The following is a 26,584-nucleotide window of genomic DNA, read 5'->3' as shown; positions in this document are numbered from 1 at the left end:
AAAAATTTATACCCTTCCTTTACCAAAACAAAAACGTAAAGTAAAAACCCTTCTAATAGATTTGCCAATGCTATATGCTTGTTAAAATAATGACATAATTTTTTTAAATGTTTTAGTATACAAGTATAATTATATGAGAACTCAATATACCACAATATATTACAAATGTCATTAAGAATGTTCACATATGATAGATTCGAATAACAAAACATAACAATAAAATTTTTTTTTTAAGTAAATTATTGTCTAAATTCACACATTAGTCATAATTTAAAAACTGATATAATGAATGTGAATAAGTATATATATGTATAATAATATGAGTATAACATTATATATATAATATATCTATTTTATAAAGAGTATAACACTTATCTATATCTATGCAATTTGGTACAAATTTTTTGTTTTGATTTCATTACTCTTAAAACGGCGAAAAATATACCGTTTTAATAAATCGAAGCCGCACTTCGAATCTGCAAAATTTAACAATTGCAAAAATTTAAACTTCAATTGTTAAATAAAATGCAACAAGAAAAAAATTTTTGAAAAAGAAGGTCACAAAATTAATAATGATGGTACTGTCAAGATAATAGAAGAAAGAAAGTAACAGTAACATTAATAAAAAATAAACTAATATGCCTATTATATTGTGCAGTGCAGGGCAATAGTACCTACGTATAGGGTTTCTTATTTAACCTTTGTTTATATATTTATTAATTTATTTCTGTGCATGTACAAAATGTACAATTATTTTTAATTTATTTACTATAAGCGTTTTCCATGCCTCTGTGCATAGGTAAAGACAGTCTTCTAAGCCACTAGAAGTTCTATTCTGGAGGTTACTTCATTCCAACAGTCACCATATTTCGTCATACATAATTTTATTTTCGATTCTCTTTAATTATAAATGGTAACTTTTAATTAGAAAGTTTTATAATTTAAAAGAATTTCAACAGTGCCAATATTTCGCGGTTTTCGATGCATAAAATATGTTAGCTGTTACAGTCATAATAGGTAGTATTAATACAGCTTAATTAATATGATTTTCCTCACCTATGAATAATTTTAACCTTTAATAAAGATTTCTTCATTCTCAATTTATTCGTCTGGCAATTTGCTCTTTGATAAGATCGATTTCAAAAATGAATTTAGTAAAGCCTTTAAACTTTTATTTAAACCTTTCAATAAATTATTTTTTCAATTAATAAATCAAGATTTTGTAGTAAGTATTCCATATGATGTGCCACCAGGAGCGCACGAAATATCATCAAAAAGTAATGTTGTATAAGATCCGAAAAATGTGTATGATCTTTAAATTTTTTTACATTTTTTCCTCAAATATTAAAATCAAATCAAAGCAAAATTTTTTTGAAGAACTCCGTAGAGTATACTAGCCTAGACAAGTATAGAATTATTAAGTATAGAATTTTCTTTTTTATTTCTCAAATGCATGTATCCAATTACTATAACATTAAAAAATTCATGATGAATGTGCACAATAAGAGATGAAAGCTTCATGAACAAGCATATTTCAAACCCTTAATAGCTATAACAAATATTAGTGACGAATTAATAAAATAAAATATTTTCTGAATCTATATAATAATAATAAAAGAACAAAAAGAGCATAATAAAAGAAACAATTATTTAGTGGTGTACAATAATGATTTTTTGCAAAATTATAGTTTTAACAATAGCAATTATCTACCAACACCCATTCTACTTTAACTTAAATTATTTGTCAAATACATATATTCCCTATTATTCTATTCTAGATATTTAAAATCAATTTATGAACTTATTGTTATTAATTAATAGTTAGCTTTATAATAAAATTTATTGTAATGGAATTTTGATATTATAAAATATTAAATTTTCCGGGGATAACATTAATTATTTACACAAGAGCACAGAACTTCAAACATATTGTTTTAAATTGTCTTCTATATTATAGTCGTACATAAATTTTACTATACAGGGTAACCAGTTCAATATTGCACTTGATGAGATTCATTTATTACATTAATTTACAAAAACTGAATTATGAAAAAAATTGCATACTTTTAGGAGAAAAATAAAAAAAATGAGAAAGAAACGTTAACTTAATAATTAAATACGAGGTTTAATTTCGTGAATTATGGTGATGAAAATTTTGATGAAAAATCATTAATTTCTTTTTATTATCCAAATTTAGAAGAGCTTCTAGTCTCAGAAAAATAACAAGCTGAGAGTTACAATTTTGCTAACTTTGAACAGCATATATTGCTCAATTTGAAATCCATTTCTGGTTCCCGTACAACAAATAATCAAAAATGGTATTCTTAGAGCTTTAAATGGTCATTACTTCTAGACGGGGAGAAGTAGATTGAAAATTTGTTTTAGAATCTAGATAAATTATAACTTCCACGCAAAGACATATATATTTTTATACAAAATTCCAGATTTGTAATCTTTAGATCAGATCTTTAATTATGTAAATGTTTTAAAAAAAGCTTCTAGGACTGATGGACATAGGTGGAGTGAAGCTAATAAACCTTTTTGTTCAATTTCGTTGCAAAAGTAGTAAATAAGAACAAATAATTAAGAAAAATTTACAACTCAAATATCAGCTTTTTCTGGTCTTACTGTATACAATGTAGCCATGACATTTTTTGGAATACCTATCTGTTTATCTTGTCTACATTAATTGCATTTTTTTCGATTTGGCATCCTCAATATAATAACTTGAATAGCTACTTTACAATATAATCGATCCCATTATCCAGAACTTTGCAAATCTCCAAATTTATAATTTCAAAATGATATCTTGGCTTCTTTTCTTAACAAAATTTCGATTTTAACTTTAATTTTTGGGTTAATCGAATTCCAGACTCTTACTAAAACGGCTGATTTTTTTACTTTCAAAATTATATTTGCGCATATAGCTTATCAATTCTTTGTAAAATTTCAAAATTAAAATAAAATACCCACTTTAGTACTCCTCCTTTACTTCACTAATAATATTCAATAATATTAACTGCCACACCCTACCAGCAAATTAAATATTTTTTATATAATAATTAATTTCGGATATAATAGATTTTCAAATTAATTATTTATGATTATAATTATACAATTACATTTAAGAACCTAATTATGGATTACTATTATCATTAAGCATTTATAGATAAATTTTATTTACAAAAAAAACATAACAAGAATAATAAAAATCAATGATGAAAAAAAAAATATCGTGACATTCTATCTATTCATTTCAATGAAAATTTAAAATCTTAAGTAGTTTAAGTAACAAATGTTCATACTGCTATTGCAGTCTATAAAATATATTAAAGTTACTAAAATTTCTAAGAACCATAATTATTCTTAATTTTTTAGTCAAGCTTTCAACATATTTCTTTTCAACATATTGAAACAATCATGAACCATACCTAATATATTTCAGTACTTTAGAATCTAGTCAACTACCTAGTTAAAACTCTATGACGCAATAAAACTGGGGCATGACTATTTATGATATCATGTTCTATCCCTGCGCTCCTGCTAGAAGTGAAAAAAGAAATCTAGAGTTCCAGTATCTACAATTCATTTAATTGAGTTCCTTCCTCGGGATAACAATTAGTCGTACATTGCTTAATATACAGTAATTAATTGAATGATAAATTTAATTTTTTAATATTGTTCTTGCACTGATATTATTATTAAACTTTCCTTTAAATCTTAAAGAAGCTCATGGTTCGTTATTATAAGGAAAGCGTAAAACATACAATTCAATATTCTTTTATTTTAAAATCAATTCAATATTCTTTTCATTCAAAATTTTTCAATTTCTTCATTATACAAAGTTTTCCGCAGGATATCAAATTATTGTTATAATTATATTGAATTTATTATATGAAGAAGGAGCAAAAAAATTTTCATATTGTTGTGTTCTTTATTCAATCAAATATAATTGAATATTAAACTATGAAATGATTGAAATTTTTGAGTTCAATAATCAAAAATAATTCAAAATATTTCATTAAAGAAAAATTATTTTCCTATAAATCCTTATGTAACTACCATTACATTTATTAGAAATCCAGAAATTTTTTTTTTTGTTGTAAGGGAAAATATTCTCCTTATTTAAATTTAAATTAAGTAACTGCAGTACACCACACACACAGTACCTATTAAACTAAGATTTACATAAAATAATATTGAGTATTCTATATGAAAATTAAATTTTTGTACATACATATTTGTGTTAAGTACGATCAAATGATGGAATTTCAAAAATTCTGAATTAAATTTTTCCAACTAGCTACTCTAAATAAATAGAAAGTTCAAATTATTAATTATTAAGTAATCAATTGCGTAAATCTATAATATAGACTGGATTATCAATTTAAAATCAAGCTATAAACTTGAATTAGTTGATTTTTAGTACTTTTTCAAAAATTTTTGAAAAATTATGCTTATTAGTTTAATTCTGTTTGTCCGTTTGACTATCAATGGATCCATTCACAAAATTTCCTTGAAGATAAAAAACTGAAAATGTTTCGAACACAGAACAGTAGTGGATGTCTTCTTTTGCCGCAACATAATATATTTAAACTTAAGAAAAACAAAATGGCCATTAAAATTTACCATTACCTAAAATTCGTTAAATTTTCGATATCGTTTATCTTCTAGACCGCAAGTTATAGGCATTTGAAATAGTTAATTTCGTTAGAAGAAAAGTTTTGCATTCTCTCTCAAATTATAGGCTCTTGAAATTTGAAAAATTTGTATTGTTTGGATTTTATATTTCCGAAACTGCAAACTTTTCCAAATTTCTATAAACGGTAAACGTTATACCATCAAAAAATATTATTTATTTCGCTTAACTTACTTAATTAACCCTTAAATTCGAGCATTATATTAACGCTTCTTTAAATTTTCCTTAGTTTTATTTCATAGATTGCATACATTGTTCATCCTAAATGTATGCAAATTTTTAAAATATATTCATATATGAATGAAAGCAATTTTAATAATGCATATACTTAATAGCTGATTGTTTTTAAAAACGGTATTTTCATTAGTTGAAGGGAAAACTGCTACATTACAAACCATTGGTTTAACCCAACTTTATTTAATTAAAGTAGTAAGTATTCCTTAATACCCTATAAATTACCCTACCACAAATTAATATAATTTATTGCAATGTGGAATTTATGTTTTGTATAAAATTTAAACTGTTATACAAACTCGATAAATATTGAGTTTCATTTTATATTTTTGCTATAACTCTGCTTAATATAAAAAAATAAGTTAAAAAATATTTCATGATTCAGGAATAAAAAACTTTAAAGATTTTAGTGATATATTTGATGCTATCAATAAGGAACTGATTTTGATAAAAAAAAACTGAATTTTAAGAATTCTGGTGAAATGTAATAAATTTTGAGAAAATTTTGTTCCTATTGATTTATTTTTTTGAAATTTTTTTGAAGTACGCATCTTGGAAATCGCGCAGGGTTTCACCTACACGCCTCATTCAAAAGTTTTACCTATTCGGTAGAACAAGTTTTACCCATTTCTAATTTCCAACTAATTTTTTTTAGTCTCTACCAATGTTATTTCATTATGCATATATATCCGATTCAATCTGTATATCGCTTTGTCAAACTGATGTGCTACCCAGACTAAATTCCAATGCTAAAGGGAATATTTACAATAACATTATTATATGTTTAATAATTGGAATATCATTTTTAACCTTCACTCCTATTAAACCCCTTTTAGTTTTGTATTAAATCTGTATAATAATATTGACCAAAATATTAATATTAAATATAAAACTGTACGAAACATGTAATCCACAATAAAATTGTACTTAAATTTCATGGTTATTGTTTATAATAAAAGCTTAAAAATTTCAAGGAATCTATATTGTTATTATAAGAATTTACCTAAAGAATTAAATAATTTCTAAAGAGTTTCATTATTATTAAGACCAAACTGACGAGCATTAAAAAGATTTTATTCAAAAACTATAAAAGCGCATATTTCCATTATCATTCATTTTTCGTACTTTTAAAAATTCCCTAACATTTTCTGTCTTGCGTATATCCTTTTACTCTTATATTAATTTTGGAAAACATTATGCAAAAGAAAAGCAAAAAGCTCAAATTCTTATTTACTTTTAATTTATCAAAAAATCAAATAATAAAAAGTTGAAGAAAACAAATTATAATTATTTAGAATTCCATATAACAACTTATGCATAATTTTATAACAATTAATAAGATTAAAAAAAAAAAATTATTTTGTATATAGTCAGAAAGGTACCCCCATGAGTGCGTAAATGCGCCTGCAGATATTATCTAAGAAGCGCAAAAAATAAAATAAAAGAGTAATTGAATTTTTTTTTTTTTGTTATACATGTTCATTTGTATATAAAGGTATATATTATGCATCTTTCGTCCTTTTATTCTGGAAATATCAAAAAGAACAAAATTTCTCTTACATTACATAATTATTACATTTTTTTTTTCTCTTCAGTCTCTACACATTTATTATAAAAAGCACTTTACTTTTCCTTATTATTCCACCATTATTCTTTTTTTTTTCTCTTATACATTTTTGCCATTTTTCTGCAATTTTTATACCCGCACACACACTTGAGGATTCCTATATATAGTAAAAATGAGTGTAATAAATTTAATTCTCCATTTGTAACACTCGTATAATGCATAAAACCCTTACCTAGGGGTTTAGAGAAATTTTGAAACTGAAGTGCTCTCTTGCTCTTAATTTTAAACACGAATCTCTCCATTTTTAAGTTTTTTTGTAATTGTCAGTTGCATCTTCTTCATTCACTTTCTTGCCGCTTCATTTCTCCTTCTAAGAAACTGAAAACACAAATTTAGTGCTGCATCTAGATACTGCATCTTTTTTTGACAAAAATTTTCTGTTCTTATTACGTTCGCCTAAATAAGCGACAAAAAATGTGAGAAAAAATTTTACGGACGCACACAATATAAACTTGCAACTGCATATTGCTACATAATGTAAAGGTAAAAAAAATTTTTGAAATGAGCCGTGTATATACCAGCTAAATTTTTATGAAATTTTAACAATACAACAGTGTTTCCATTAACTTGTAAATGAATATTTGCAGTAATGATACGATAGTGTAGCACGACCCACAATAATAAATGTGATTGTACCCTCTTGATTAAATATCTAACTTTACGATTAAAGTATTTAGCCACGATCTGTCTTCTTGATAAACTCGACTATTTTGCGGGGTTTAATATCTTTCCATTAATCTAATAAGACGGAATCTAAAAGAACTTTTACGAAAGCCTCTCCTTATTTCGCAAAGAAATAAAAGATGTATTTTCGGCTTCCAGACCCAAAATTCTCAGACACCCAATACGTAGTCGGTAACGTACTTTTAAGACCGCTATTGAAAGCAATTCACAAATGCCTACATTTCAGAGTTATCAATTTTTGTAACTACTCATTTTAACCATTCTTCTCTTATGATAGTGCATTTAAAACTGTGATGGATAGTTAGGGGATTTGCATGCCACAACAAAGGAACATAGCTATTTTCCATAAAACAATATCTAAAACTTTAAGCTCAATTACTTTCAACAAACCAAGGGATATCTTAATGTAAGGTCTAGTTAATTATCAATATCTTGTTTCAATACTTGATTATCTAACATTCACTTTCAGTATTATTACACAGATTTTTATTTTCTTAAAAAACAAATAAAAGAAAAAAATGAAACTCATAAGAAAAAAGATCTTACGAATGAAGTAAACATTAATTTCATCTAAAAAGTCAACAAAAGAATGAATAAAAAATTCAAGAAAAAATAAAAGTAATAATAATAAAGAAAAATAACATAAGAGAGAAAAAAAAATAAATTCATCAGAAAATAATGAAAATCATTATATTTTCGCTACTTGGATAAAAATCTTATGGGATTTACAAGAGAATAAAAACGCGAAAATTGTACACTAAAAACACAAAAACAATAACAAAAACACCAAAAATAACAACAAAAAATTCATTTCTTTATTTGTCAAAGTAAAACTTTGAAGTTTAAACAAAAGAAAATAAAGAAAAATAGCAAAACAAAAATTGAAAAAATTTGGCAACAATTCTTTGATCAAGCAAAACAAATTTTTTTTTGTTCGTTATTTGTACCTAGTGTACACAAATATGAACTTTGTAATAAAATTTTGCTCACCCCTCTCTTGTACTTCATAAGTCATAACATTCTATTGTCGCATTATGTCATAAATCTAATAAACAGACTTAGCTCTCTGAATTCAAAAAATAAAAATAAAGAAAATTGAAAATTGTTCAAAAATCTACAAACAATTTTCAATTTATTGAAAAATTATTACTGCAATGTCATATAGCTGTCATAACATAATGCAACGCAACAGTTTGCCATACAAAAATGCTTGCAATATAGTAAACAAGTATTCCATGTCATTGTATCATTTTGCAAAATGTTACTTATCGACACAGTATTTAAACATAATTATATTCCTAAATTAGACCTATACTAAAATGTGTTCAAGTATGGTTCAATAATTATTAAAAAATTTGTCTTAATTGTAACTTTATATGAAAATGGAAAAATAAAGTGCATTAAGTAAGTATTCTTATAATCTGGCAATATTTAATTATCCTCTTCGTGAGCAGTAACTCGTTTATTTCTATGACAATTTTTGTCGCACAGGAAGTCGATTGTAACTACTGCATGCTGCTTGAATTGCCTTTTATTTTTAATAACAATAGCATCCAAAATAATATCTTCATAATTTAAAATAATTGATTAAGTTAATTTGCTAATGGAATGTCTATTTCAAAATAAAAACTCCTAAATTTTAATTTCCAATTAGACAAATTTCATATCGGAACTAATATATATAAAAATATTTAATAATACCTAATCAGAGGCTTTTACTTTCACAGTGTTTTTTCTGTAGCATAAGAATTATTGAACTGAACTATAACATAAGAAATATTGAAATATTGAACGATAAGTGAAGAATTTGATGATCCTAACGAGAGTACGAATGAATGATTCTATAAATTACTCAAGCACAGCCTTCTGAATTTATGACAATATATTAACTCTGTTTTTTTTTTTGAAATAGAAACGTAAATTTGAATCAGAATTTGCCGCAGAGAAACAATGTGTTAGATACATGCCTCGTACAATTAGTTCTTAACATATTGTTACAAATGACACGGTAAATTTTATAATACTTTACAAATATTGTTCGTACGGGTAAGAAAGAATGCTCATTTTTATTACTATCTAAACATCTCCATAGTATCTAAATGGAATCTTTTTTCAATTAAATTATAATTATACTCTTCCATATAGTATTTACAATATGGCAACCCTAAAATCTTTATTGTTAATTATTATTCTTAAAAAGACTATACTTTTATTCTTTAATAAATTTTTTTTTATTAATTATTATTAATTTGGAACTGATGAATTTTCACGCCTTCATTTTGCCAAATCAATATTATATAATGCTACGCCGATAGCCTTTACTTGTAATTATTACCTTAAACAATTTAAATGATGGCGTTAGTAAAATTAACGTGCTATACTTACGGTATTAAAGTATGTATATGTTATATACGTTCTACTCACATATGCAAGATAATTATGATTATTGTCATTATCGCATGACAGTTGATCGCACATAAATCTGTTAATTTATTGTATACATGTTCAAATTAAATTTATATGGTTACTTAACTTGGGTTAAAATCATTTAAAATTGTTAATTTTAAAAGAAACAAAATCTTGTTAATTATTATTTTGCAATACTTAGATTTTGCAATATAATGTAGGTACACTGTGCTATGATTTTGTAATAAATAAAATTAAAAAAGAATAATCAAGCCGTACGCGTGCACACAAGGGCAGATTGACCGACAGACCGACATACCGCCACCGAAATCTCCCTAAGAATAGTTTATTTCCACTTCCCTGCCACAGAGAAGTGCATTCCTACCGAATTCTCGACATCTGAAATTTGGTGCCATCGCTCATTATATGCAATAGGGTCGGTAAAAAGAATTATAAATTTCGAAGCTGGATAAAAAAAAAATAATAATTTGAAATATCGAATGAACTAATTTATTAACAATTACTTTTGTATGAGTAATGAAATAGATTAAATTGTTGTACCAATTTTTTGATTGGTTGATCGTGTACGTTTACTTCTCTAAAATCTAGGTCAATTGTGTATCCCAACTTCATTAAAAATAGCTGCCTCGCAACCATTTTAATAATAGAAATCTATATATTCTCAATCCATTTCTACGTACAGGGAGAGAATAAATTGTAATAGTATAGCCTCTCCACCTTCCTTTCTTCCAATGATAATAATGAGTAATGTATACATAGGTGCATAATTTATAATTGAACATGAATACCGCACATAGAAATTTGCTAATACACTGTCCCTTTTTCTCGAAGGGTCTTTTATTTATTTGAAATATTTTAATAATTAATGACAATAAGGATCCATTCAGGTTCCATTTATACTAATTGAATTTAATTATGGAATTAAGTATAATATCAAAAATTTTATTTTAATAATTCATTAAATGAAAACATAATGTGCATTTATAGCGTTTAATGATGAAGAAAACAATTTTCTGTGAAATTTTCATTTAAATTTTGAATTTATACGGCTGATTAATTTATTGCGGTTTAAGAAAATGTCCAAGGTAAATACCAATACACTAAATAATTTTAATTTTATTACAATTGAAATTGAATTAATTTTTTGTTTTCTACTTATTATAAAACATGACGTTCAATTGTGCGGTTGAATTATTATACAAAAATTTTTGAATTCATTTGGAATTGCTCTTGTTTTCTTAAATAAAATATTAATAAAATTTTAATGAAATAAATGGTAGCGGCTTTGACACAAATTCTTGATAACAAGTACATTTTTTTTTTGTGTTTGTTATTTTGTTATAAAGGTGTTAATGTGGTATTTAACGAAGGTTTTATATTTTATTGAATAATATTGAAAACATAAAATTTGTGAAGAAATCTAGATCAAAAACATCTTTTGACTTAGAATTTTATTTTTGTTATACATAATTACGTATTTAATGCAGACAAGCATTTTGCATATTTGTGATACAATCATAAGCTCTTATTTTTTCTGCATTTGGAACCTTTAGGAGAACACATACATATATAGAATAAAAATTTATGCTAAGTTACTCTTGAGGTTTTTAAGGTTTGATAATATTTTTGCCAAATTATTTTTGATTTATCTTATGATGAGATTATTCACTATACTTAAAATTAACAATGGCTGATCGTATTTTAAATTAAAAGTTTTCAAAAAAAAAAAAAAAATCCCTTGTAACTGTGATAAATTGCATATGAAAAAGAAAATTCGCTTACATTTTTGGAACTCATTTTTATTTTTTTCTTATTCCAGTCTCTAAATATTGCTCTTTAACTTTGTTGGATACAAATTTGATGGCGCAAATCGGATTTTAGTAATGAGTTCAATATCATAGTTTGGAGAAACAAAAATGAATAAAAATTTTCAGAAGTTAGTGTCGAAGGAGCGACGATTTTCGAAACAAAGGTATTTTAACAATATTTGCTTAAATTTTTACTTGTTCATATGTTTTTGTTTATAACTTCCGTTCTAAAGCTAGTATGAGTTTCAACCAAAAAAATTTTTGAAAAAGCTTGATTTGAAATTAGCATATCATTTGATTTTAATATTTTAAGACAAAACAAATTTTTCCCTGTTTTTATTTTTATTCTGTTTAGTTTTCTTTAGTTCGGTCATTTTTTAAGAAACATTTTGAAACTTTACGCGATTTTTAATCTCTACTTTAAGCCATTAAACACAAAAATAATTAAGCCATTAATCACAATATTTCTAACGTTACAAAAAAAAAACCATTTGTATTTGAAGACTTTAAAGACCCTCAAACAATTATCGCCATTTTTAATTTTCCTTAATTCTAAAAAATTGCAAACAAATTCTAATAAGTTTCAGGCCTCAAACATTGTTTCAATTATTATTAATTTTTGATTGAAATATTCAGCCTAAAAAGTGATTGATATTTCTCAAAACCGTAATATTGATAAGAAAACTGAATTTTAAGACTATTATTGAATACAGAAAATTAATATGGTTTTAGTTATTGCCAAATTTTTATCATAAAAAAGACTGTTTAGGAATACTGCAAGTAAAATAAACTGGTCGCCATTAAATTTACAATTCATGCTGATTAAGGGACTATAGCCTCTCGAAAGGACAAAGCAACTAATAATAATTTAGTCTTTAAATGATACAGTGATCGCTGGTGAATCTGTTTTGCTTCCAAATTAAAGTACAAAACATACAACTGTATACCGTTTAATTAAAATTTTCGCAAATAAAGCTATCCGACTTCAAATGAGTAACATGTTGCTTCATAACTTTAACATTTAAAATTAAAATTAATTACATTTTAATAATTCAAACTTTTTGTTTAAATTATTATTCATTTTGTTATATCGTAAAATTTCCATTATTTTGTTTTCTTTAAATAAAATGCCTTCAAAGCTATATAATAGTTCAAATCTGATTTCAATTCAATTTGGCGACAATTAATTACAATCATATTAAATTTTAATAAATAATTTTAGTAATTTTTGATTAATATTTTTCTTCAATTGAGTCATAACCAATGACAAGTAAATAAATAAAAATTAACAATTTAAGTACACACATGGATACTGCATAAATATTTATACGGTATAATTGCATATAAAAACCAGAATATACTCGTAACTGTTATAATATTTCAGATAATGAATTCAAAAGCGCTATATATCAATATAATATTGATATATATTATTGATATAAATAAATAAAATTATTATTTAAAATCTAAATTGTTAATTGAAGCATTAAAGTGGAATGCGTGCAACTCTTGAGTGAGTGAAAATGAAAACTTTTATAAAAAATAATAAACACTTTATATAAATAATAACGTGCAAAATGATTTTTTGAATTAAATTGATAAAATCTTACTTTAAAATTCATGATTTCAAAAAAAAAAAAATTATTATCAATTCCTGATTGTCGATTTGGTATTTTAATAAATTAATTGTTTTTTATGTTTTTAATTCACAATTTCACGAACAATAATTATTATGAATTTTATAAGAGGAATTTTATCATTTTTGTTCCTATACAAATTTTCATTCAATAAAAATATTCAATAAAACAAATCGTAAGTAGTTACTAAACTTTTTTTTATAATATTTTCCTATACCAAACTATTTATTAATAATATTTTCTTTTAAATATTTTATAAGTAGTTTTATAGCTATATAACTGTTATACTGAAAATCAATATATGTAATTTCAGAAGTGGTTGAATTATTAAGTATACCGTAATAAAACTATTAATTTTATTAAATAAAGTAATTATGCTTTTAATTAAATAAACGATTCAATTGCCATCAGGAAATATTTTATAGAAAGGTAGAAAAAAAAAATTGTTACTCAAAATAAAAATGAAGCACAGAAATCACACCAAGGAAAATATGTACAGAAACGAAAAGAGAAAATATTTATAGACTATTATTGAATTGCTGAAGCGTAAATGAGGAAAACTTTTGTCAATAATAATAGAATAGTGGATTAAAAATATAGTCGATCAAGTTCATTGTCTGGTCTGTATAACTCCATTTTATAGCTCCGTCTGTATAACTCCATTTTACAAAATGGAGTGAAAATGCACCGCGACTTAAAATATCTAATATGCCCTCTACCACGAGCTTCCAGTGTCAATTGCCTAGAGCATACCTTCAAGACCCACATTTTTTCATGAATCCGAGCAACCTTTCTATACCTTCGAGTCATATAATTCCTCGGCAGGCACAACAGTGAAATCCACCTAGAGAGAATGTCTCGGTCATTTAGCCTGATGATAGCTTGCCCGTCTCCAAACCTATCACCCAACCGTAAAATGGTTACCAAAGTCGCACTCTCGGCGGCCAAATGTAGTCGAAAATGACCTCCATTGTTACCATTGTGCAAGTCTATTGTATTGTGCACGTGTAATGCACACGAATATTAATCTTTGCATTTTCTTCATATTCCTTATTGTACTTTCCAGCCTGATCCTTTTTCCGGACACTATACAGGCCCACATGTTGAAAGCGGCGCTACTATAATGATATACATCCACATCATGATAATGGGGTTACATATCCAAGTCTTGTAAAATATCTTTAAAGTTTGTATTCACAAAAATTTAGGTAAGTAATGAAAACGATCTATTTATGTATTCAGATGATTAATAAACGATCTTAAAATGGAAATTTTGTGGTGAGAGGGTTGAAAATGTGAGGAAACTACAAAGGAATCTAGTATCAGCATAATAAAATATTTATTGGTGTCTAAAAACTGTTGTAAAATTTAAACCCATCCGTTTTATAGTATATATATGAGAAAAATTGCTCTAAAAATTAGCAGAAACTTGTTAATGATAACAATTAATCTTAAAAGTCAATTCAACGGCTTGATGGCAACGGCTTGATTCAACGGCAAATATCTATTCCTGACCTTTCTGGAATTACATAGCTAGTATTTACAAATTGCTTTTTTGTAAGGGCAAGGTAGTTAAAAAAAATCATTTATTTTCACAAATGTGAAGACCCTATAATTTGAAGAAGTAGCTAAGTTGAAATTAAGAAATCTGTATTTTAGAAAAATAATGCGTCATCTTGGACTATCTGTATTTTAGAAAAATAACTATCTTGGACAGTGTAGAAGTTTTGCAAATACACATGGACAAACAAAACTAAAAAAATATATAAAAAATTTATTATTATTTACTTTATTATCTTCTTCTTCTTCCTATTACTAATGAAATTTTATGAAAATAATAATGAGTCATCATTTTACTGAAAAATAATATTAATCCTTTTCCAGTTATTTGATTTGAAATTAATTGCCCCGCATTATATGCAAAATTCAAATTTTATAAAAAATATTCATCTGCAAATTTTCAAAATTTTACAAATAAGAAAACTCTTTCCTGCCGTAGTCTCTGTATGACACAGCAAATATAGGCGAATATCATATGTTCTATCGAAATTCTCTCTTTATTTTTTCTATTATTCTTCTCTCAATCCTAGTATAATACTATATAGTGGATAATTTTTAAAATTTGAATATAAAATTAAGAAAACTAATATTGATATATGCAAGGATACAAAATTATTGAATACAAAACCAAAACTGTACCTATAGCTATTTTTAAATAATTGATTTTTTACCCCTAGACGAGTTTTCATAAATATTCAATTTTTATTCAACACTGTTATGCCATTCTTAACAACAATAATATTAACAATGAAAACAAAAAAAAAATAACAACTAAATGGGTAACCTTTAATGAATTCCTTAATATAAACGATAATTGGTGTTATACAGAATAATTTTACGATATTTTTCCACTTGAACAGTTTCACCGCATATACCTAATTGTGATGATATTATATGAAGTCTTCCTATAATTTATTCATATATACGCGAGTAAGTAATACAAGTACAAATGTACAGGAAAAAATATGGTTTAAAATTATGTAAGCACATCTACTATAACTATGTATATTTAGTATATAATATATAATATACTATATAGGTATATAGCAAAAATACAATAATTCAATTGTGCTCTAAAAGCGATTACGAATAATATGCTAGTTGCGGCGCTGCTTTATTGTTTACTTTTAATTCAATAATTTACGAAAATTTCTTTTTCTCTTAAAAAATTTAGTTGTCAACTTACTGTAACTCATACATTATAAGGTAAATCAACTGTACGTTATAAGTTAAATTTTATGTGCATAAACAGTTTGTACGTAGTGCTTTTTGCTATTTTTTAAACATAGTCACTCAATTATTAAATCGCTTAATTTATAGTCAAAAAGAAGTTGATTTTAACTATTTTGGTTTGTTTACATTTCAATTTACTGAAAATTTTGTTATAATGTTGCTCTTGCTTTTGTTATACACTGCTATTGTCAAGGTAAAATAAATGTATGTGTGTACAGTTGAGAGTGAATTTATATACAAAAAAATTTTCTTTTAATTCCTTTAATTTTATTTTTTTTTCATTTCAATTGAATTTTAGTTTCATTTTACTGTTTTTTTTTTTTTGGGGTTTTTACTGGTTTTTGGCTTTTATTTTTCTTATACGTTGTATGTGAATATTTTCACGTGAGCATTGTTTTCAATTTAATGAACTTATATTGTACACGTTCCAGTATATTTATGCAATTACCACGCATTTTATTAATATGTACATACAAACCTTATATATACAATAATAGAATATCGTTTTAAGATTATTTTTTCGCGGTCAAGGTTATGTTAAGATTATAAGGGAAAAAATGTTATGTCAAAAAATTTATACAATTTATTTATTTTAATTTTTGCGGTTTCTTTCTGAGAAATTTTTATTGGGTTAGGAAAGCTGTTGAGGTTAGTAAAATTGAAATTATTTAAATTTTTTTAAAAGTCTGTAACACTGTAAAATTTCTCTAATTTAAATCAACTTTGCAAAATATCAAAATATATTGAAAAAATTATTTAAAATCTTCAAACCAAAGAACCAAAAAGATAAATTTAGGAAACCAATTTTGTACAAACTTCTCGAACTTTCCACATATAGAAATTTCAAAAAAGAGAAATAAACTTAATTCTGCATATTATGTATGTCATCCTATTCTAAAAATTTGGCTCCCTCTTCCAAGTTAGAAAAAATAATCACTTGACCAAATATGAGGCAAAATGCCATAACAGAAACTAATTCAACCCATATGAATTTCTTTGTACTTGTTGGCTTTGGAACAATACTATAATTGATTTAATAATATTTTGTATGTCCGTGACTCCATAGCATTCCTGAATTGAACAAAAACCACCTAATGATACTTTACTTTTTCGGCCTTCAGATTACGTGAAAACCGTCTAATTTTTTTAATTTATAACTCGATAAATATGATATTTAAGACCAACTTTGTATACTCATTTTAAAGCTAATGAAATTTAACTTCTAACGGCATACCAGCGTTTGCAAAGACTTCTTTAGTTTCAAAAATATCGAAAGTCGAATATGTCAAAAATTTTACATGTTCAAATTTTGACATAAACTCGTGAAAGAAGGCCAAAAACGTAAAATTTCACTAGGTGTTTTTTGTTCTTCTGAAGACACTCATCTGCTTTGGGAATACCATTAACTCTCAGACATCCTATATATTGGAACTCTATTTAAGCAGGCTTAATTGTATATTATAATAATTATATTGTTTTTATGTAATGTGAAATGAGAGTTGAGCTATTTTGAGGAATAATACTTGAATTAACAATTATAGAATGAATTAACAAAGAAAATATTTTAGTTACTATAATTTAAAAACTAGTCTTAATTAATTAAATTACTAATTAAATTTATTTTTAGCTTTACCACCTATACAAATTAGTGTCTACATATTTATCATGTGGAAGAAATCAATTAAATCGTAACAAATTAAAATTTAATACGGAATCATTTAATTTCCAAATGCCAAAAGTTGTGATCTAACTTTATTCACAGCATTAAAAAAAAGGACTGAGTAAAAATTAATTGGAAAATTTAAACCATACCATATTCAAAGCATTTAATTTTTAATTATCAATCAAAAAAAAAAATTTACATCACTAAAGAATAAAAAAATATTAAAATAATTTTTCTATTTAAAAAAATGTTAAATGAGTCAACGACAGAACCATTTTTAATTTTTTCAATGAATTTAAATTGAAAATTAATTAATATTAAAGAATAATTTAAAAAAATATAAAAAATTTTCATTGTCCTTTAATAACACTATTTCTTTTCATAAAGATTCAAATTCGTTAATAAAACATTGTTGAAAGTTTGCTACATTTTCTTTTAGAAAAAAATAGCACTCAGGGGGTGGGGGGGCAGGAGAAGCATTTATGCTGGGCCTCACTATCTGCGGAGCGTGGAATTAACAACTCAATATTTTAAACAAAATATTTCAATTATGTCTTCAATGAAGAGAATGTTAAATATTTTTATTGTAGCGTAAGTCACAATGAAATAATTCACAATGAAAAAAGTTGAATTACTAAAACCTTTAATTGACAATGTATCTGGACAGACTAAATGGACTAGCAGCTATAAACGATAATTATGAAATAACGTTTTCTTCAGATTATTCGAACATGTATGTAGATTGCCTGTATTCTGCTGTTTTATGCATTGTATTTGAAAAATTTCAGGGCCTCTAAATATTAGTTGCTCCAGGCCTCGCATTTATTCTGAAAGCCCCTGTTTAAATACATTTGCATGTATTTCAAAGAATTTAATTCTATTAAGGAGTAAATAAACATATATCACAAATGGAGCGCCATAATAAATGATTTTAAATAGTTTTCTGAAGCTATTATGTACCACTTCAAATCCATGAGACAATTCAAATGCGAAACGATTAAAATATTCTACAAATACTTTTGCAAAACTTCAATAGAGAAAGTGGTATGAAATTACATTAGATTAAACGGAAAACACTTGGTGGCTTGACAACCAAAATGTGTGAATGTCAGATTTTTTCTTTTTTAAATTTAATTTTTCAAAAACCTTCTTTTCTTCAAAATTGTGGTAAAAATTGCTGAATAATAAAAAAAAAATTTAATGTGAAATTCTATGATTCGTAATCATCAGAAAATCACGATTTTATTTCAATGTATAAAATTTTTTTTATTACTTAAACAGTCGTAGATTTTTTTTTTGTCTTCTACCGTTTAGTCTATGTGGTTTAATTTAAAATAAACATTGTGTATACTCTGCTAAATACATACATACATACATTTTTACCCTGAATTTGTAACATTTTGTATTTAAGTATATGCGTACATACATGTAAATTTACGTGAATGCATAGAACTTAATTCTTAAAGCAAATATTGCGTGCATTTTGCTGTCTGGCCTAATCTAGATCCTCATACATTTGTGCATACATATGTACATTGTAGGTAAGTAAAGTGCTGTGAGTGAAATAAAATACAATTTTATTTTTTTTATATTTTATTCTTTTTCTATTTATTATGTTATTTTTTTGTATTTCTCATTTTAATATAGAAATCAACAATAAAACAAAATTCTTTTCAAAAACAAATTTATGTATGTTTGCATTTATTTTGATTATTTTATTGTTTTTGACATTAAATTGAAGAAAAAATTAAAACTTTAAATTTTAAATAACACAAAAATGACATTTATATTGACCATGGCTTTAGATAACAGAAATTGTGAAAAATTTGTTTGCATATTTATTTTGAAAAAATTTTAATATAATAGGCAATCTAATTTATATGGAAATGACAAGTTAATGACAATCTGTTAATATTTGGCAGCTCAAATGTCACAAAAGGTAAGAAAGTTATTTGAAAAGAAATGCCTTATTATAGAAAATTGTAGTCCAATATGGTCTAATATGCAAGTTTTTATACTACACGTAATAATACGGCAAGTTTTATGGAAATGAGCCTTTAGAAACTTCCATAACAATTGCGTATGTTGTCTATACAAACATGAGTTACAACAATCGCTTGTCTAAAGTTATAAAGCTCTGTCATCGAAAAATGAAAAAAAAATGGAGTTATTAATATCAAAAGCTGTTATCAACCTATAAGAGACAGTAAAAACGAAATCATGCACTAAGGTCTTTATAATTTTCCTAATATTGGCATCATTCCCTAATCTTAGCTGTATGAATGACAGCCAAATTGTGAATAAAAGCAATATTTTGATATATGTACGTACAAGTTATAAAATTTAAAATTAATTTTTCTGTTCTTTGAAAATCAATTTGACTAATGAACGGTAAGAAACTACAAACGTCAAAACACTTTTTCGCTTTTATAGAATTGTATTGCCTGCGCAGTAAGTCTCAATTATTTATGTAGATTTTAAAGTACGATTGAACTTTTCAATTAACAACTCAAACAAAATAAAAATTTGTACAACTGGAAAAATATGGTTTGAAATCTGTAAATTCTAATATTGCTTACCGGTAAATTTGATATACAGGTTTAAAATTAACTAGGGGTATAGCAGCCATATTACGTTTTTTTATATACTTACATTATATAAATCCATATGACCTTTGTTCTCAGTTTAAAAAATTAAACTGAAATCCTCTGACAATAAACTTTTAAACTTTTTAAAAAAAGTAAAAATTATGATTATTGTTATTAATGTCATTCGAAAATTAGAGTAAAACCTTCATACTATAACTAACACCTCATATAAATGTAGAATATGACAATATGAGCGAAAAATTTTAAGAATTTTATAATAGAAAATGGGTTAATCAGACAATGAGTTAAAAAAAATCGTTATGATAAAACTTAATTCGTTATCTTTTATTTGAACTTTGACAAATGAAATCTTCCATCATGACATTTTGTTTAAAAAACAAACGCTTTTTACCCGTGTAATAGATTTTCTAACTAATTTAAAGATCAAAAGACATGACCTATTAAATAAAATCAATACCTATATTTTTGCTGTACTTATATGATATAAAAAAGCATAATGGACAATATAACGTCTATATTGTTTACCAAAAATTTCTGTATGAGAATAACCTGATTTTTGAAAACAACACCAACATACGTACAAATTCCACGTAAACGTCGTAACCACAAGTAATCTCCGATTTTAAATTAATCGTATTATCATATTGTCAAGGGTGGTTTTTCTATATACCAACAATTTAGAAATTAAATGGAAATATTAAATATATTTAACTAAAAATTTATATAAGAATATCTTTATTTTAATTGAATATCATTAAACAAGTGAAATAATTAAATATATATATATATATATATATGTACGTAATTTGCTTAATTTTTTAGCTTTTAGTAATCTAAGATTTTGTATTCAAAAATATTGTTTACGTTAATTGTATTATCGTATTATATACGTGCCCATTATGTAGCTATAGCATATACGTAGGATGGGATTGAAATTATTTTACAATGATATAGATTGCAGTAGATTATAGTTAACTACTGCAATATTTGTGCCTGTCAGTAAAGTACGACGACATATTAGATTTTTTGACAAAATAATATTTAAAATCAGCCTCACGGACACAAACTAAAATTATATGTTTGGTTTGTGTCTTTGCTGATTACGTCTCAATTTCTCCAAATAATACTTATACATAAAACAATTACAAAATAAATAAAAGATAATATTATACTATAAATGAATTGTGAATACAGGGAATGAGGAAATTTATTAAAATTTCGTTTTCCAAAAAGTCCTTTTTACGTCAAATTAGTTCCACAAGAATTTTTACAAAAATGTCAAAAGATAAGAATTTTTTAAGGTTAAGGTCTTGTATAACTTTTTTAGTAAATATTGAGGAAATATTTTTTTTTTTTACTTAAGCTCTTCTTTCTTTAAGAAACAAACTTTCGAAAATTTAAGATGTCTTTTCCAGGTAAAGAAGAGAGACAAAAATGTTGGGACAATAGAGATGCATATTGGGCTTGTCTAGATAAAAATGCACCTGACCACAGTTCAACTAGCGGTGAAAAGGTTTGTTATTAATATTTATTATTCAAGTGTCCAAAAAAATTTAATCGATATCTTTAATCACTCAATGGAAAATAAAAACGAAATATTTTTAGATTCCAGATGCTTGCGCAAAATTGCGTAAATTATTTGAAAATTCATGTCCAAAACAATGGGTAAAACATTTTGATAGGAAAAGAAATTATGAGTTATTTAAAGAACGTATGAAACAAGGGTATGATCCATTAGAACCTAAAAGTTAATATTGAATTTCACAAAAATCTTTTTATACTTTTATTTAGAATAAATAAAACCTTATGCTATAATTTATTGTTATTTGAGAAAAAAAAATGTAAAAATTATTAGATAATAAAAATTGTGTTAGATGACTTAGCAAGATTTTTCGTTTTTATGCTTTTTTTCGCACTATACATATTTTTATTCTAACTATAATCAAAATTTAAACTTTTCCTTTCAACATCAATTGAAACAATATGTTTACCAGGAATCATAACGCTACCTAGAATTCTTGGTTCACCACCCTCTTCTAAATATTCAGCACATAAAGATAAAACTATATTGGCATCCTTATCAGTACAATTGAAATATCTAAAATTATATTGAAAAAATTTTTAATATTTCGTAGCTAGGAACCTACATAAATTTATAAAAGTGAGTTTGATAAGACTTTAGAAACATTCTTAGGAGTACCTACATTTATTGATTATTGGTAATATTTTGCCTATCAATTATACATATTGAAATATTTTAATTAAAAATTACATATTTTTATGTACTCACCCAATTAAAATTCTACCATCAGTGATAACAACCCTAAAACTTCTTCCCAACCACTTTCGTAAATTAGTTCGACCGGGTGTTAAATTTTCTGGTATTTTTTTGACTATCTGCTGCGTGAAAAATAAATATATTAATATAATGAATATATGTAGCACAAAACTTATTAATATATGTAGCACGTATTAAAATTTTTTATAATAGAATTTATTTTTTTATAGATCAAATTTGATTGTTTTATATGAACATACATCAGGTTTTCTTCTCTGCTCAGCTGATGATGGTATATCCTCATTACTAGAATAACTCATTTTTAAAAATTTAAAGTATTCTTAATTTTTTTAATATTTGCTCAAGCAATTAATTTATTATCAATTTTAATTGTGTTGTAAATAAATAAGAATAATACTTATCATAAAATTATAAACTGTCAAACTTATGTTCCACAAAACTTTTTAGCAGTTTGACAATCGATGCGTGTCAGATTTTTGATACTTTATAAAATTAACCCAGGGTTACATCCGTTTATCTATGCGGTATACAATATAATATAAAGCAATATATTTTTCAAAGTAATTCTCAACACATATTAAGTCTCTCTGATAAAAAATTTAACCTTAAAAAAGGGAATACAGTGACGTATTTTCTCGCAAAAATTTAAAAAAAATAAACCAAATGGAAGAAGTTGATAAACTTTATAAAATTTTATAAATAGCTGATAAACGTCAAATTTAAAAATATTTATTAAACATAAACAAATATTTTTTGGTTGCACGAAAAATCGAAAACTTTAATTTTGCATTTTAAAAAGTGTGAAACTTAAAAAATCATTTGTGAATCCATTTTGTTCATTTTATTTTATTCTTTAAAAAAAAAAATTAATTTTAATTTGCAAAACTTGGAAAACTTTTAATAAACGTCATCAATTTCTCTAATTTGTGTTCAAAGTAATAAACAAGATGCTTTTCATGCAAAAACTTTATAAAGTTTTGAAGAACTATCTTATACCAGACAAATTATACCATTTACAAATTATATATGTATGTACATATATAACCTTGTTTTTAAATAATATTCTTATTAAAATAATAAATATTATTTTCAATTTATTTTTCAACTGATTTTAATACAAATAAATAGCAAACCATTTGTGTTATACCAAGAATAAAATTTAAGAGAAGAAATAGTAAAAACAGACATATTTATATCCGCTTATTTTTTTTGACATTCTATATTTCTAACATGATGTGAACGACTCTAAATTTAATAAACTGAACATGAAGCAAGAACAACGCCAATAAAAACAGTTACTTAATACTTTTGTTCTAATAGATTTTTAGAATTATGTAAATTAAAAAATTTTGTATTCAAAAATTAAGACATTAATTTCATAATTTCATAACCATTAAGTTAGTTTGCGGCAGAAACATTATAATTGTAACTGGCGGACCGTTTTTTTTCTGAAAATTATTTAAATGCCTACTTACGCTCAGTTAAAAGGAGCCCACATTTACATAAACGACAACACAACGGTTAGGATTAAAAATATTTTATTATTTAACAAAGTAAGTATAACTTGATTAAATTCAACAAAATATAACATTTTTTTTTACTAGGGTTTAATTATTTGATAATTGCACTACCTGCAGTAAAAATTATTCACAATTTACATGAAACATAATTAGCCTATTTATTTTTCTTAATAACATTTTTCATTGATTCGTCACCCAATAATTTCGATATAATTTTTGTAATTAATCTTTCAATTAAAATAACTGGTTGATCAGGAAAAAATTTATAATAATATTTTTCCATAAATTTTGAACATTGTTTTAAATAAGTATATGCTTGTTTTGGGGTCATATCATTAATTTTACCCATATTTGATAAGATCGCATTAAAATCTCTTGTATATAATTTTGGTTTATGATTTTTAGCCTTTTCAATATTAAAAGTTGGATAATCTTTTAAACATGCTTCGCAACGGCAAACAAAATTTCTTGATTCCAAAAATAGTATGCGATGTTCTTTTGGAAGTGTACCGAAATCAGGACTAAAATTTATAAAAGAAAATTAAGCACAGATAAGTAAGTATTTTTGAAATTGTTTGTTTTTATTTCAATTAATTTAAATTTTAGCAAATCATTTTTTATTACATTCTAAATTTTAAAACTTACCAATAATTTAAAAGTAGTTGCAATCCTTTTTTAATCGGTTTCAATGTTAAAAAATATACTTTTTTACCAATAATCCAATGTTCAACATTTGGATTACATGAATGATTAAATAAACTTTCAAATGGACTTAAAAATTGAAATTCTGGTGAATCTTCACTAAAAATAATTTTTGAACCATATGAGCTGTCCTGTATAATCCTTGTATACAATAACATTGCTTCGCTTATAAAATCTTGGTGTTCTTTTTCAATAACCATTTCTTTTAATTTAGTTTTTCTTATTAAAAAATATTTTAATAATGCGATTATTGGTATATAGGGAAAAAATGCCATTGCATCACTTTTATCATAATATATTGAATTTATTAAATTTATACCATTACTATATTTATAATCTTTAAAATCAAATTCACTTGTTTCATCACCGTATATATTTTTAGTGACACTTTCCACGCAACTTGTATAACAATTTTTTATTGTAGAAAATTCATTGATAACATTTAATAAAGTACGTATTGTAAGTATAAAATTTGATGGTAAATAATCGTACATAAAATTAATAATTGGACATTCATATTGATGAAATTTGTTAGTTCCGTCCTCCAAACATTTCTTGCTACAAAACATTGCGCTAAAAGAAAAAAAGAAAAATTAAAGACAATAAAAATTCAAATTTTTGCTTTATAAAAAAAAAAATTCTAATTCTAATGTATTTTTTAGTATATTTTAGATGTGAGGCATCTATCTTAAACTTATAGATTGACAACTAAGTTAAACTAACAAATGAATAAATCTTCCGAAACTATAAAGGAGCTCCTAATGAATCATTCCAGTCTAAATTTAACAAAAAATTTATAAGTTTGAGAAGAAAACATATTAAAATCTTCTAAACGAAATTAATTTAAACCGGATGAAGACATATGAATCAATATTGAAGTGTTTATTTAAAAATTTGGATCTGGCAATTTAAATTTTATAATCACATTGAACATGTCACAAAATCAATAGAAGATAACGTGTAAATCAATGATTCGCAGGAACTCTACAAGATAAAATCGTAAATAAAAGATTAAACAAAATGTAACAAAAGTTTATGCAAATTACTCATTCAAACATTCATGGTTTACTACAGTTGAATTTAGAAACTGAATTTACCGAAATTTATATACTTAATGCTGATAAAGAAGCAAGCATGATAATCCTAACGAACCAAGTATGTATATAAAATTCATTTTTAAGTTATATTAATTACAATTTAGTATAAATGTAATTACAATTTTAGTAGAAGTAAATTTATTAGTAGAATACTTACCAAGTACAATTTGGACATGGTATTAACATTAAATAATTTTCTTTCATACAATTTAAACATCTTGAATATTTACATTCATCCATAATTGTCCATGAGAACATTTCTTCGATTCCAATTAAATCACCAGCTTGTAAATCACGTTTTGTAAATACACCACGTCCCATATTTTCAGTTAATTCAATATTTATGCAATCAGCTAATGGATATGGTGTTAATGGATTATTATTTGAACATAATTTTATATATGTAGTTAATTTTTCGAGCTTTTCAGGTTTATCATTATCGTTATTACTTCTATTACTGCTGTTAGAATTATCATCATTATTTAAATGCTTTAAACAATCTAATTCACGTTGATGAATTTTATTTAATATTTTTTCTGGTAAATTATTTGTTTCTTTAGCTAAATTAATATTTTCTAAACATTTTTTATATAATTTCAATTGATGAAATATTACAGAACGATTTGAATAACCGATTCCAATATTTGATGAATCTTTTGTTGAATAACAAATACTTTGATTATATGATTTTAATGCATTTAAATAATCATTTTTTGTATAATAATCATTACCAATATTACGATATTTTAATGATTCATTATCATTTTTCTCAATTATTAATTTAT

At 24.9% G+C, this 26,584-nt stretch overlaps 3 protein-coding genes across 4 annotated transcripts; 1 reads left to right on the top strand and 2 right to left on the bottom strand.

Moving 5' to 3' along the window:
• The first annotated feature begins 21,476 nt into the window (after window positions 1-21,476).
• On the top strand, window positions 21,477-22,067 carry LOC129616355 (cytochrome c oxidase assembly factor 6 homolog). The gene is made up of 2 exons (XM_055532001.1): window positions 21,477-21,694; window positions 21,787-22,067. Exons 1-2 carry the CDS (start codon window positions 21,584-21,586, stop codon window positions 21,931-21,933), a joined length of 258 nt encoding a protein of 85 aa, XP_055387976.1. The 5' UTR covers window positions 21,477-21,583; the 3' UTR covers window positions 21,934-22,067.
• Window positions 21,986-22,818, bottom strand: LOC129616261 (N-alpha-acetyltransferase 38, NatC auxiliary subunit). 2 transcript variants are annotated; one of them, XM_055531857.1, is made up of 3 exons: window positions 22,720-22,818; window positions 22,472-22,581; window positions 21,986-22,279 (listed from the first exon to the last, which is right to left on the bottom strand). In XM_055531857.1, exons 1-3 carry the CDS (start codon window positions 22,777-22,779, stop codon window positions 22,114-22,116), a joined length of 336 nt encoding a protein of 111 aa, XP_055387832.1. In that variant the 5' UTR covers window positions 22,780-22,818; the 3' UTR covers window positions 21,986-22,113. The 2 variants fall into 2 exon arrangements, with proteins under 2 accessions (XP_055387832.1, XP_055387903.1); XM_055531928.1 differs by having other exon boundaries at window positions 21,991-22,279; window positions 22,472-22,578.
• A 1,336-nt stretch (window positions 22,819-24,154) lies between these two features.
• LOC129619232 (SET domain-containing protein DDB_G0283443-like) lies at window positions 24,155-26,363 on the bottom strand. The gene is made up of 3 exons (XM_055534380.1): window positions 25,957-26,363; window positions 24,646-25,275; window positions 24,155-24,521 (listed from the first exon to the last, which is right to left on the bottom strand). The coding sequence occupies exons 1-3, from the start codon at window positions 26,118-26,120 to the stop codon at window positions 24,155-24,157; spliced, it is 1,161 nt and encodes a 386-aa protein (XP_055390355.1). The 5' UTR covers window positions 26,121-26,363.
• Window positions 26,364-26,584: the final 221 nt, after the last annotated feature.

Source organism: Condylostylus longicornis, unplaced genomic scaffold (genome assembly GCF_029603195.1).
Source record: "Condylostylus longicornis isolate FDR11 unplaced genomic scaffold, ASM2960319v2 ptg000001l, whole genome shotgun sequence".
Lineage (NCBI taxonomy): Eukaryota > Metazoa > Arthropoda > Insecta > Diptera > Dolichopodidae > Condylostylus > Condylostylus longicornis.
Note: the sequence above shows the minus strand (reverse complement) of the source record. Positions and strands in the feature narration are given on the sequence as shown.